The 15,089-nt window shown below is 36.0% G+C and overlaps 1 protein-coding gene across 4 annotated transcripts in view; it reads left to right on the top strand.

The window, feature by feature from the left end:
* Positions 1 to 929: 929 nt before the first annotated feature.
* Positions 930 to 15,089, top strand: part of LOC134528446 (V-type proton ATPase 116 kDa subunit a 1) — a 74,496-nt gene continuing 60,336 nt past the window's right edge. For 2 of the 4 annotated variants that reach the window (XM_063362059.1, XM_063362058.1), the window contains exons 1-3: positions 939 to 1,227; positions 8,125 to 8,301; positions 14,636 to 14,764. In XM_063362059.1, coding sequence (XP_063218129.1) covers positions 1,111 to 1,227; positions 8,125 to 8,301; positions 14,636 to 14,764 — 423 coding nt within the window. In that variant the 5' untranslated portion in view covers positions 939 to 1,110. Of the gene's footprint in view, positions 1,228 to 8,124; positions 8,302 to 14,635; positions 14,765 to 15,089 lie in introns of all 4 variants that reach the window. The other 2 variants (XM_063362061.1, XM_063362060.1) reach the window with 2 other exon arrangements.

Raw genomic sequence — 15,089 nt, 5'->3', positions numbered from 1 at the left:
GTAACCATACTCGCCCAACCACCGCTTATCAACAAACGGACGCGTTGGCACGGCTGGGCGACGCCTGCATCTTAACATCCCTGGACCTCACGTCCGGGTACTGGCAGGTGCCCATACGTCCAGAGGACCGCCCGAAGACCGCGTTCACTGCACCTGACGGCCGACGTTTTCAATTCTGTGCCATGCCGTTCGGGCTGATGGACGCCCCTGCGACCTTCCAGGCCATGATGGTACGTATTTTCCGCCTCATGTGTGTGCGAGAGACATGTGTAATTGCATGTATGCAGGCCTGAACTTTCCGACCGACTGGGTAAATGGCCACTTTCTGCCACTAAGAGTGTCTACCGATGCAGTTACTTGTTCAGTGGTCACAGGGGCCGAATATTTAACACTTGCATTCCTAGGTAGAATGCTTTTTCAAATGCTGGCGCTGGGCATTACAGAGCATTACTTAACACTGTTCAATGTTTGCCATGTCTCCATTTTCTCGAAGGATAAATACCTGCATCAATTAAAATAACATTTTTGGAGGAAAAAATCTGTTATAATTAAAAAAAAAAAACTTATCCAAATTGTGGCCTACTTCGATTACGTCAAGAAGTTGCCCCCAATATATGATTATATTTTAGGTGTTTGAATCCGATTTGTTTCTTCAGCCACTTGTTTTGGACATTCTTTAGACGCAATAAAAACATTGTTTAAATGATTGTTTTAAAAAAACGTAGATTCTAATTCATTCTTTCTAACAATCTTCTTATATTATTAACCAACATTTAAGCAATTTTTTGGGCGGAATAATATTGCAATAGTAATGTTTTAATTTTTTTCCCGTACGTCACAAAATGTTAAATTTCTAATTTATCAATTTTTTCTTTCATTTGCTTTTTAGTCTCCATGTTTATTTTTTAAATATTGTATTCTCGTTGGGCGTTTATTGACAATTCCTTTACGTCATTTTGCAGTCACCTGATTTCGTCTGTTCGGTACTCGCCATTATTTCTCCTGTCCCTGACCCAAATGGGCGTGGATGGGTGTGTGAATTGGAAATAGGAAAGTTCTCTTTCGACGTGAAACTACATTGAGAAGTATATATTTTCGAGGAACATCAAGATGGGGTCGTTATTTCGAAGCGAGGAAATGACACTGTGTCAGTTGTTTCTGCAGAGCGAAGCAGCTTATGCGTGCGTGTCCGAATTGGGGGAGTTGGGACTCGCACAATTCAGAGATGTGAGTATCTGCAATTACTTCGTCATAAAATCCCCTAATATTGTTTTGGATTGGGAAACTTGTTCAATAGTATTATCGTGCAGCAGCTGTCTTCCGAAGAAGGCCACTGTAGTTGATTGATAAGAATACTCGCTTTCTCCCCCTCTACCTTAATTAAAAGGCTACTGGGGTTCGATTCTCGGCGGGTTAAAACGTGCTTATTTCGCAAGTGGGTAATGTTGCTGAAGTTGTCATTAACTGTGGGTTTTTGCGTATATTCATTTCTACTCACCCATTCAATAGTCGATCACGGTATCAACAGGTTGTAAATTCGAGTACATGTTTTGAAATACTGGTGCTAGAGTTCACGAAACTTAAATTTATGGCAGCCTTAGGGTAATTTGAATTTTTTTTTGATGCCGTACTTCAGTTCGTAGTCGCATGTTAACAATGAATAGTTGGAATTATTCACCTCAATCACGTAGAAATTATTTTTGAAAGGTTTTGACTTTCTAACTTAAAAGTTGCTGTTTTCTTGTGAAAAGTAGATCCATTTAATATTATATTAATTATATATGAAAATGTTTGTGATATAAAAATTTTGCAAGGAAATTGTTAACAGCTTGTGTAATTTGTTCCTTAGACACACTGTCAATGGTGTGTTCTTGTATCTAACCCCATTATCACAAAATGACATCAATATTAGCGAAATATTATATGTTTAATCATCACTTGTTCTTTCACAGTATTTCCAGATGTTAATGTGCGTTGGCCAATTTAGGAGTGTGCTGGAAAAATGAAGGTCCGTCTGGCCTTCAATGAATCTTTGGACTCTCTGACAATAGACTTATTGTAATGTTTCGTGGAAGAATTGCAGCAGGAAATGGGAATGCAGAGGAAAAGGATGCAAACTTTTACAAAGAAAATAAAACTCAGTCATGCCTAATTCATCAGCATGCAAAAATGATGCAGCTGCCAATCGTAACTTTAGTGACACATTTCACAAAAGATTTCTCATGGTAACAACTAGAAAAAACTAAAATTATATACAACTAAGTATTCAAGAATAATTTTTGTCAGCATATAGCCATTAAACTGTAATAGTATAATAGTCATTTGTTCTTTTAATTAAGTAAAATTCCAAAAAATTTGTTTTTGAAATATCAACTTACAACTGTTCAATTAAGTATGTTAACTTACAATTATAAAATAAAATAAAAAATTAAACCAACAAGTATTTTATAATTTATAAATTAACATTAAATAAATACACAGAATGCACTAAGTATACTTGGTAAGAAATAAGTTACATTCAAATACGAATTTAAAAGTACCTAAACGAAATATCTGCTAGGCAGGTGGTGGCATAACTAATATGTTGTCTCTTGATGACCGTGGACATGAATGTGAACATAAATGTTGCAAAAGGTTCTTGTAACAACAAATACAGGTGCAAAAAATAGGTACATGCAAAACAATTACTAAGAATAGTGCAATGTGCTTCAAGGAAATCAAAAATACCAATTTAATGCGTGTTAAGTTTTTTTTTTTTTTTTTAAATTGTTTGTCAGTTATTAACCTTCTTTCAGAACACTACTAAAATCCACAATTACAGGGTTATAACAAATGTCTGCTTAGTCTGTACTTACTGTACAGTATCTATATTCTATGATGAAATGTGAATTCTAATATATTATCATAAAAATTTTTAACAAAAGGATATAAAAATAGTCAATATTGGGATAGGGTTTTTTTTTCTTTGGTGCATTGTCAGGGAGAGAATTTTTGTGATATTTGTGCAAAGGATTAGTGCTTCAAACTGCTTTTGCTGTTGAAAATGTTTGCATCGATAAGTCATAGCACTGATATTTCACAATATTCCTATAAATGGTATATTGTGAATTGCTATCAATTGTATACATTCGTGAATATGACAGTCCATAAGTGACATGCAAACAGGTACCTACATTCGAAACTTAATGCACATCTGGTGTTGGTATGTGGTTTGGATCCCACTATGATATCGAAATACCCAGTGGTGCTAAGTAAATACTTTCGATTAACATTTCTTACAAGATGAATTTTCATTAGGGAAGGAAATTTTTGTGTGGTGAAAAAAATTATTGTAAAAATATGGGTTTTACTTCAGTACTGTGTCAGTACTCAAGTAAAGATATTCAGCACAGTTGGCATTACCTTTGCCATCAAACTGCAGCTAGCGTGATGTTCCTGGGTGAGTCAGGGTAGCTGTGAAGTACTGCTGCATGAGTGAGTGACACCGGAGACTGCTGCTGTGTGTCTGAGGACGTGCAAGAGAGATCGCTAGTAACCAACATCTCTCCCGAGCTAGCTCCGAGCTAATGCACGAGGGTCCTGCTTCCTCTCTTGTGTTTGCAGAACGTAGATGAATGCTCACGTCAGTTATTTTATTTAGTCACTTTCAGGGCAGTAAAAAAAAAATTAAGAGCCCGGGGTAAATAATTTTGTCTGGTCCCCTCCCTATCACTTAAAACACAACTCTTCAAACTTCTCGCTATTAAAAAAAAAAAAAAACCGCAGACATATAGGAGATTATAATGCTGTATAAGTAGGCCAACACTATGTGATTTTCGATAGCATTTTAAGAAAAGTATTTACATGTTTCAATAAAACATGACAAAAATTATCTTTTTTAAAACTAAACAATTTACATAATACTAAACAACTTAAAATATAACATACTAAATACAGAGAAACTTAAAAATTAGTAAAATTAGTATATATCCTTGTGGACTGTTATATCTTTCTTCCAGGCAGATTTGCCTGTGAAAATGTGATATGAGCATATTGCAAAACTTAAATTTCCAGACTTGGAATTTTCATCCTCCTGTTAGGGTAAATTTAAGCATTAAAAAGTTTTGAAATGTAGCAGAGCCCCTCTGTTGCCCGGGGCCCCCTAGTGACTGGGCTTCGGGGATTTCTCCCCCCCCCCCCTCCCCTTCCTCCTGCTTGTAGGCCCTGGTCACCTTTGAAAATTTTAACTTATTTTTAATAGAAAAAAAAAGAATGCACCTTTGTTTAGTGAAAAAATAGCATTGATGTCAGATGAACTGTATCTTGATTTGTGTTTTCCGTTAGTCATGACAGTCATCGTCTTCTGCGTACCTAGCCTTTTCTGCACTTCCTCTTGGAGTTATGCAAATTAACTTGGACAGGAGTTGGAAAGTACGTGTCCCCTTCCCAATAAAAAATATTGCTCTGGTGTTGTAGAAGAAATTTCCCACCCTTAAGTATTCAAGCAATTATTTTTACATTTTTTTGTGTAATTTAATTTTTATTTAAATGTCTTCGTTGCCTTGTCTTAAGGGCAGGTTATAATGGTGTATTGTAACCTGCCTGACAGTTACATGGTGTGCTATACTCCCACCTGGTGAGTGGAACTACCTCGGTTTTGGGAATCCAAACATGTTCACTTTGATGGCAATAAACCTGTTTGGTAACTAGCTATTTAAAGTGCGTATTTAAATTCACTCTGAAACATGATGACCTAAGTATATTTGACCACAATACTTCAAACCAACACTCTGAAATTATTTAATATAAACTACAGAAACCTCCCCCACCCCCCCCCCCCCCCCCCCGAGAAATGTACTGGGGTTGCCATGATGCTTATGGGCACTTATGTTGAGAGGATCGTGGGTGCAATCCCTGGCATTTATCAGTCTTGTTTGAAGTTGTTCGAAGCCTGTTTGTTCTCTGTGCATTTCTGCCAACCTCAAACTATACCTCCCCTACTTCTACTTCACTGCCCCGCTCGTGTGTTGCGGTGTACCGGTGTGAATGTTTGAGTGTGGGCGTTGCGGTGCTACTGTTGATGTGTGCTGTCTCGAGATCTATGGCCTTGAAGATTAGTTTTAATCTGTAAGCCAAATCGATGAGCAGAGAGATTTGTGAAGTAAGAGGTGAAGATAATGGTGGGGAGATAAAGGAGATAATGTAATCTGTTCATTCTCTTGACATGCAGGGAATTACTCTCATCTAATATTAAGCTGATAAGACATGTAGATTTTAGGCTACTGTGCTGTAAAGAAAAGGGACGTACACGTAGAACCAATCTGCTTGCTGTTTGTTTTCAATTTCTTTAATTTATGTTGGTGGTGAATGTTTGAGTATTTAAATCTTGGGGATGTGACTATATCCCCCCAATACTACCCTTTCCCGTGTATGCTCCTGGTAGAGAAGTAATTAAGAAGGGCAGATGTTGAACATGTTTGCAATCTTTTTTTTGAAGTTATACTTCTAATGCAACTTCCAACAAGGTTGCGTTAAACGTTTAACGCTCCTGGGGAGGGGGAATAGAAAGAGAGAGAGCGAGAGTGAATGCTATTGTAAGGAACTAAGTAGAGAGTAAGAAAAAAATAAAGATCCTGACAGTTTGTAGTGTCGCCATATTTGTTTCAATTTTCAATACCCTTTTTGTATGTATTACAATTTAAATTGCAGAAAAAAAATCATGTTTCATAGACACATAAATAGTGAGTGTGTGTCATTTCTCTATGTCCACGAGGTCTCGCCGCGTCAATTTTCTCCTTGGGGCGAACCCGTCCGCTTGATTAAATAAACAGCTTTTATCGTTGAATGATGTCATGATTTATTTCATGAAAATCTGCTCTCATAAAAAAGTTAGTTTTATAGACATTCAATAGGTGTGTGTGTGTGTGTCTCTCTCTCTCTCTCTCTCACTCTCTCTCACTCTCTCTCACTCTCTCTCACTCTCTCTCTCACTCTCTCTCTCACTCTCTCACCCTCACCCTCACCCTCACTCTCTCACTCTCACCCTCACTCTCGCTCTCTCACTCTCTCTCACTCACTCGCTCTCTCACTCTCTCTCTCTCTCTCTCTCTCTGAAAATCAATCTACGAATCGTTACAAATTTATTTCCTTGATTTGTTTTAGTTTGATTTGATACAATATGATTTCACTAAAAATCAATTTCCACCCCTTCCTATTTTCATTTCCACATTACGAAGTTTCACTTCTTCCGCGCGGAGGGACTCCACGCACTATTTTTGCATGCAATTAAAAACTATTTTTTAATGATGCCAAAGAAGTATAACTTCTCACGCACGTACCTAAGTACACGCACCCATTTTTTCCTTAAAATATTTAATTTGGCCATAAGACAAAACCTTATTAAAGTTTTAAAATTCTTCAATCATAGTTATATTATAGCTAATCCATATAGATTGATGGTAAAAATTGTCACTTTGTAAAAGTTAGTTACATGCAACCAGATTACTGTAAACCAAAAAGTGAGGGTGAAAACTCAGACATGTAGGTGAAACAGTTGGTAAGAGTTAGGTAACAGCGACCATGACTCGGAAAAACTTCTTTGCCACGGCAATGGACACTGGTGTGTCAGAGTTTGTATCCAAAGCTTTAGATGACGGAACCAAACGAAAGGATTTGACAATAAATAATTATCATTCCTGTTGGAACAACTATTTCTACCTGATAATTTATGGCATGTAAGCGTAATATGTTTTTTTTTTTAAATTCGAAGAGTTGTGATTCAGAACTACTTGTGCAGATGTTATTACACATGTTTTACACAGAGTTTTACGATTAGTGGATCTTGCTTAGATTTACGAAGTTGCTTTGAACAAATTCAAATCATGCTTGTCAAAAATTTTTGAAGCACCATTTAAATGTGTGTGATGTGTATGAAGGTGTTAATTGCCTTTTAAAAATCAGCTCCTTCGTGGCATGGCACACAATGACACTTGCAGTGGCCTTGAGGAATGTGAATTACCAGATTTTAGCGGTGTTTAAATTTTGAAGATTTAAATATTTAATTTTCAGCTTGTGTTGAACACTGTTTTCACTTTAAACTGTGATAATGTGACAGTAATTCATTTGTCTGCGAGAAATGTACTTTGCCCATGGAGCATGAGTTGTTACCACCACTGTATAAAACCTGCTATACACACTCATACAGTTTCTCTGCATTTAATTAATTACCAAGAAAGGCTTCTGTAGAAAATGCAATGGCTTTTATATTACAAATTAAGATTCTGTTAAAAACTATCCAAACAAACCTTCAGAAATTATATTTACATCTTATATGGGATCAGAGAGCTTTGGAATTTGAATTATTTCAAGTATTTCCTGTGCATCTATGGAGTCGTATGATGCAGAGCTAAGTGGAGAGCGAGTGGGAAATTTTCTTTTTTTCCATAACATAAGTGTACAAAATTGAAGATAAATTGACCTGTGTTATGCAATAATTTTTTTTCTGCAAATTTTTGTTCTTGTCAGTAGAAAGTAGCGTGGGTCCCATCCAACTCGCAAATGTTAAGTGAGCCATTAGGTGGTAAAGGGAGACAAAATGTATGTTTTATTTGGTTCTGTGTGTGTAAGAAAGTTAATAAAATTTATTTATTTAGGTATTTCTGTGAAATAATAATTTGTTGAAAAAGTTTCCTGTTGTGCAATAAAATTTACAGTTTTAGAAAAAAAAATTGTGAGTGAGTCTTTGAGTAAACATCTAACCTTGGTAATGAGCAAATTCATGTGTTATCATGTTGCAAATTTCTGTTCCATTTCCATGAAATTACTCGACTACCAAATGCCTTGTACCGAGAGCTAAGATGTTTACACAAAAAAGTTAATGTTAAGTTAATGTAAAATTTCCCCAAAAATACTTTTCCAGAAAACTTGCATCTCTAGTGACAGAGACACTGGACTTGCATCGTAGAGAACCCAGGTTGGAATATCAGCCTGACCACACTCGGAGGCTAGGATTGTTTCCCCGATTTCAGTGACATGCATTTATAATGACGTTCGCCAGAAGTAAATCCAAAAACAAAAAGACAGGTGTATTCCATGCTCAATGATTGAATAGTTCTTGCAGTGAAGTGTGGATGACCTGTGTGGCAGCTGAACCCGGACTTCAACGCGTTCCAACGCAAGTTCGTGAACGAGGTGCGGCGCTGCGACGAGATGGAGCGCAAGCTGCGCTACCTGGAGAAGGAGATAAAGCGGGACGGCATCCCCGTGCTGGACACGGGCGACAACCCCGAGGCCCCGCAGCCGCGCGAGATGGTGGACCTGGAGGTAACGCCCGCGCCTTTCAGTTACAACTGCAACAAACAAGAGAATATTCCATTAAAGAAAGTTTTTTTCTTCTGCTCATCCTTAGATTCTCAAGTTGTTAAATAAACAAATTAAATAAATAAATAATTAACTATAAATAAAAATTATGTATTAATAAAGATCATTTATTTTTCGTCCAAATCCGGAGAATTTAACTTAGATTCTCAAGTTTTAAATAAACAAATTAAACAAATAAACGGTTAACTATAAATAAAAATTATGTATTAATAAAGATAATTTATTTTTCGTCCACATCCGTAGAACTTAACTTAGATTCTCAAGTGTTAAATAAACTAATTAAATAAATAAATGATTAACTATAAATAAAAATTATGTATTAATAACAGGGCTCGGAGCGAGTCACTAAAAGTTACTAAAAGTTACTTTTTTTTTGCAAAGTCGCTAAGGTCCGTTTTTTTTATTAAAAGTCACTATTTTCTTCACTTTTACATTGACTACCTTTTCTCGCTCCGTTTTACAACATGTAAACGTAGTTTTTGGTACTACCAGAAATGCCGTAATAATCGGTACGCACTGTGCATTAAAAACGCCAACCATATTACCGTTCTGCATGCCAGCATCGCGTCACTTTGCTGTGCAGCGGTGCTGCCAGTCGCCAGTGTAACAGCGATTCGATTATCGTATTGTGATCGTATCGCTTCTATAATCGATAGCATATGTCACTTGTCTCGGCTTCGGCTTTCGGGTTTTCGGTTGTAAATAACAACACAATAAACAATAGTGAAGCGTATTTTTGCGATCAAATTCGTGTACTACGAAAGTGTTCGTGTTTATAGGCGAGCGCAAAGCCACTTGTTAGGAACTACATTTAGATGAAAACGTGCGGGATCACGGTGAAATATAACATATTAGTCAATAATGTGCTGTAACTTCGTTACAGTGTCGTGGTTATGTTCGGTGTGAAACAGAATTGAGGTACGTGTTTCGGTAACTTTTCTAGCAGTTTGTGGCATTTTTGCATTTTCACTATTGTTTATTGTAAATTTTCCGTTTGCAACGACCACATTAACAAAACTTACTAAAATATTTAATGGCAAAATCGCTATGGTGTTTGTTTTGGTTTTTTTGGTTTTAATTAATTTTACATGGTGATAGTTTTGGTACAAATGGATTGAAAACGGGGAAGTGTCATTTTCGAGCAGAGTTGTTGGTAAAAAACTGATACTATAGGGCACAAGATTTCCAAATGGGCACAAAAGGGTATTAAAGATGATGAACTTTATTGTATTGTATGCTGTGTTTCTGTTAATGTTGGCAAAGGGTTTCAGTCTGTCACACAACACTACACAGGAAAGAAGCATATTAACAACCCAAAATTAAAACTAAATGCCTCACAGTGTCGTCTTGTTTTTGATTGGAAAAATAGTTCTGTTTGTGAACGACTATGTGTTACTACTGGAGTTAAAGACGGTAAGTCAGAGGAAAACACCGGGGACCCATCACAAGCTTTAACACCCTTAGGTTTGCCATCATCTAGCAGTCATGCACCACTAAACGAATGTAATTCATCACAAGTGGAGCCAGCACAAGTCTCTTCATTGGAGTGTTCCACAGTTTGTCAAAATAACATTCTACGATTTTGTAACCCCATAGAAGCTGCCACTAAAGCAGAAATAATTTGGGCGATGACAGTAGTGGCTAAAAATTTGTCTGCCCAATCATGTCAAGATATTGGTGAGGTATTCTCTGCTATGTTTCCAGCATTAGTGCCACAAGATTTCTCACTTTCCCCGAAAAAATTCTCATATTTAGTTACTGAAGCACTTGGCCCATACTTCAAAGATGGCATGCTACAAGAGGCAAAGAAAACTTATTTTTCTATTCAATATGATGAAACTACCAACAGCAAAGGTAAAGAGGAACTGCAGATAAATATTAGATATTGGTCTGACATTCATAATGAAGTAGTAATTCATCATCTAGAGACAATTTTTATAGGAAAGGCTTCTGCTGATGTTTTAGCCACATCAATTCTTTCAGTGCTTAATAAAGGATCATTGAGTCTTAAGAATGTTGTGACTGTTGGCAGTGATGGTCCTAAAGTGAATCAGAAGGTTTTCACATTGCTAAATGAAGAAGTTATTGCAGCAAGAGGAAAAAGTTTCCTTGATGTAGGAACGTGCAATCTTCATCATGTTCATAATGCGTTCTTGAAAGGATTAGAAGTTTTTGGAACAGATGTTTCTGAGTTGGTAATATCTGTGTATTATTTATTTCATGGTTGGCCATCACGAAAAGAAGATTATGTGAAGTCTCAGAAAAAAGTTAAGGTTCCAGAGCATTCATTCATTAAACACACTCAAACCAGATGGGTTACACTCAGAGAAGCAGCAAGTCGTCTCCTTGAACAGTGGCCAGCTTTGCTAGACTACTTTACCAAGTTTCTTCCCTTGCAAAAAACAAATGCAACATTTAATTCAGCACAATGCAAGAAAATTTGTAGCTTTTTAAAGAAAAGCACAATGAAAGCTGAAATTCTGTTTGTTATATCTAGCTCAGAAATCTTTAGCACCTTCTGCACAATTTTCCAAAAAGAAGAACCCTTAATACATGCACTGCAAACTGAATTGGACACACTGGTAAGCAAGTTGATGGGTCGTGTGTGCAAGGGAGAACTTGCTAGTGGGAAAGATATTTCAAACAATGTGTTTGATAAAGAAAATCTCCAAAATGCCACTGACATTCAGTGTGGACACACTGTGGAGGAAGCACTTAGTAGCGTAAATGAAAGAGACAGATTGGAGTTTAAATTCAGTGTACAGAAACACTATGCAACAGCTGGAAATTATTTGGTTGGTCAGTTCCACAAAATGTTGAAACACTTCAGCTGTTTCCAGCCTGAGCAGGTTTTAAAGCCAAAGAGTTTGCAGTCCATAGCAGAAATAGCAAGAGTTTTACCAGGTGAGATTAATGTTGACCTCCTTTTAGACGAATGGAGATTGTTGAAAAGTGAAAGAGAAATGACAAACTTCAGTCCAGGGCAGAGAATCGACCATTTTTGGAGAAGTATCTTTCAGTTGAAGAATGCTGTTGGTGCTGAAAAGTATCCTACTGTGCAGAAAGTTGTGAAAACGAGTCTAAGCATTTCTCATGGCAGTGCTGATGTTGAAAGGGGGTTTTCCCTTTCTTCAAAAATTCTGACTGACGATTGGGCATCAATGAGTGAAAGAACTCTCAATGCCAGGTTAAACACCATTGATGGTCTTAGAGTGTATGGAAATAATCCTGTGAATGTTCCCATCACCAAGCAACTTATTAATTCTGCTGTTAATGCCCATAAGAGCTACAAGCTTTACCTTGAGGAGAAGAAAAGAAAAGAAGACTCTGAGAGGATTAAGGTTGAAGATGAGAGGAAGAAAAGAGAAGCAGAAGAAGAATCCAGAAAAGAAGTGAAAAGAATGAAGCTAAATGTTGAAGAATTGAAGAAAAAACTGGATGAAGCCAACAAATTTCATAAACTGAAAAAAGATACTTGGGGAAAAAATGCACGAAGAGGCCAATAATAGGCTAAAAAAAGCTTTGTCTAAGACTCCTGTTGATGTTCAGGAAGTAAGCCTGGCACAGGCGATGTACGAAGGAGCACAGTTAGTCATAAATGAAGAACAACTGCTTTCAAAGAGAGTGTCTAGTTTACAAAATGAACTCTACAAGAAAACAAACTAGCTCCTTACAAATATTTAATTTAAGTGATGAACTTTCGCAGCCCTAATGTAAATATTTTACTGTGTAAACAAAGTGAAAGTGTAAAACTTAACAAAATTGTATTTCTCCATGAACTTAATACAGCCCTGTACCTCACTTATTTGTTGTAAATGTTTCAAATGTTCAATATTTGGGTACATCTTATTTTATGCCAAAGTAAATTTGGTTTTATTTTGCTATTTGTAATTATTTTTAAATTTTAGGGCCAGTATATTCATAATTTGTACATACTTTGAAATAACATGTACTAATTTTGTTTTTGTGTTGTAATATAAATGTCTGTGAGTACGAGTGAAAGTCACTAAATAAGTCACTTTTTTTTCATTTGTGGTCACTAAATCAACTATTGTGAGGAAAAATTGTGCTCTTGGCCCTGAAATAAAGATGATTTATTTTTCGTCCTCATCCGGAGAATTTAACTTGGATTCTCAAGTGTTGAATGAACAAACTAAATAAATAAATAATTAACTATAAATAAAAATTATGTATTAATAAAGATAATTATTTTTTCGTCCACATCCGGAGAATTTAACTTGGATTCTCAAGTGTTGAATAAACAAACTAAATAAATAAATGATTAACTATAAATAAAAATTATGTACTAATAAAAATAATTTATTGTTCATCCACATCTGGATGATTTAACTTAGATTCTCAAGTGTTAAATAAACAAATTAAATAAATAATAATTAACTATACATAAATAAAAGTTATGTATTAATAAAGATAATTTATTTTTCGTCCACATCCGGAGAATTTAACTTTTTGGTTTTGACTTGTCTAAATTTTGTTTACTTCATTTCTTCCTGTAGAGAATGATTGTTTCTTTATTCAATTGTTTATTCTGTCCTTTGCATTTTGTTTTTGTTTGTATCTTTTCTTGTGATATAGTTTTTTTTTCATTGTTTTCGTTTCTTTTTTATATCCCCGTGCACACCCACCCTAGTAACCTCTTTATGAGGTGTTGGTGTGCATGTCACAACTTTAATAAATAAAAATATAACTACTCTCTACTGCCATCAGCGTGAATACTAAACATTCTGGACGTCATCCTGCAGTGAGAATATTATACATTCATGCAAGTTAGATGAAACTTTCTCACGACTTTATACTGAGATTGTCTTTTTGTACCTCCGTATGAACACACAATTCCACGCACACCAGGACTTGCGTAAGCAGCAGTGAGTAGGACCTAACAGAATATGTCTTACGAACTTGAAATCAGAGTTCCCTCCCTTTTTTTATAATATTGTCAAATTGGTTGGATCTTGAAGTATCTATATGAGAATAAAGTTATCTTAACTTTGAATGCAACTTTTTCTGCAGGTAAGCAGCCAAATGTTTTGTAATTGATTGTGTTATGTCCCTATGTTGTATCTGGTAAGCTGAGTGTGTAGACAAGTATTTCTCTTACTGGTCTGCTATGGGGGTCTATAGGTAGTGGCAATATTTTACAATTTTGCTTTTAGTAAAATTTTGTTTTTAAATTGACGATTTTGGCGTTGGTGTTTTTATTTTTATGAATTCGGTTTTGCCGTACTTATTCTATCAAATTGGTATAACGCAGATATTCTCCTTTTTTACGATAAAATAATTTGTAATAAGTTTAATTAAAAAAAGATACACTCAGATGAATAAAAAAAAATCAGCAAGAACCTTTAGTTTAAAATTGATTCATGAAGAGATGTACAGTCAAACAAATTAAAATAATTTTTCTGATCACTGAACTTTGGTACAGAATTATGTGGGAATAATTACATCTCTTCAATTGAATTAAAAGATAACTTTTTTTTTTTGCTTAAATGCTGCTTAATTTCATGATTTAAATTGTATTTTGGTGTCTTGACATGCTTTTTTGGTGTTACATATTTTGGTTTTATCGCAATTCACCTCAGTCTAGTCCCTACTTATAGGTGTGCCCTAAATGTCACAAGTTAAAAGTTATGGTAAGTAAAAAAAATCATTTATAAAAAACTATGCCAGAAATTTCATATCAATTTTGACAGACATTTTCCTGTAAAAAAAAATAGAAATATTTTTAATATAAAGGCTGTGAAAGTATATAAAAATGACATTACAATGTATGTAGCGAGCAGCTGAATCAGCAGAAGGGTATTGGGCACTGGTCTAGTTTGTTCCTCGAGGCAAGGGTGGATCATGAATGAGGCTATGTGAAGGGGGGGGGGGGGGGAAATTAATTTTTCTAATAAATTTTAGTATATTTAGAATTTAAACACCGAACAGTAAGTTTAGTACATGGTCTTAATTAGCATGCTGCTCTATCCAACAGTGGGGTTGGAAGCTGAAGAATAATTTTTGTAGTTGATTTTTAATTTAGCCGTGTGCATTTTGATTTCTGGTTCAAAAACGTGCTATTATTTATGGCACTGCAGCTAAAATAATACTTTAGTAAGTTTGAAAAACTATCAGGAAAATAAGAAGTTATTCAGTGTTCAGGGGGGAGGGGGGGGGGGGGCATGCCGCTATGGCCCCACCTCTGTATCCGCCCATGCCTGGAGAGCAGCGAGCAGTGAGTAGTGAGTAGCGTCAACCGGCTCGCCGCTCTGCGCAGGCCACCTTCGAGAAGCTGGAGAAGGAGTTGCGAGAAGTGAACCAGAACGCCGAGGCTCTGAAGAAGAACTTCCTGGATCTGACTGAGCTGAAGCATATCCTGGGGAAGGCTCAGGAATTCTTCGATGAGGTGAGTTGGTCACGTCTGCAACTGCCTCGTTTGCCCGAGCCCCGGCCGGATCTCGGCCTTGCGCCCGGATGATTGTCCCGACAGCATGTTCACCTCTTGCGAGAGCTCGTTGCAGAAAGCTTCACAATCAAATAAAAAAATTAAAAAAAATAGTGCGGGGCAAAAGTGAAAGTTAAAGAATTTTTTAATGATTAGATAAGCAAATGCAAATCAAAAAATTTTTGTGATAGATTATTGAAATTCAAAAGTGTTCACTTACAACTTAATTCAGTACATAGCAAAATTATAATTTTAACAGAATTACTTATATTGTTTGAAATATATT

The sequence above is a fragment of the Bacillus rossius genome, chromosome 1 (genome assembly GCF_032445375.1).
Source record: "Bacillus rossius redtenbacheri isolate Brsri chromosome 1, Brsri_v3, whole genome shotgun sequence".
Taxonomy (NCBI): Eukaryota; Metazoa; Arthropoda; class Insecta; order Phasmatodea; family Bacillidae; genus Bacillus; species Bacillus rossius.
Note: the sequence above shows the minus strand (reverse complement) of the source record. Positions and strands in the feature narration are given on the sequence as shown.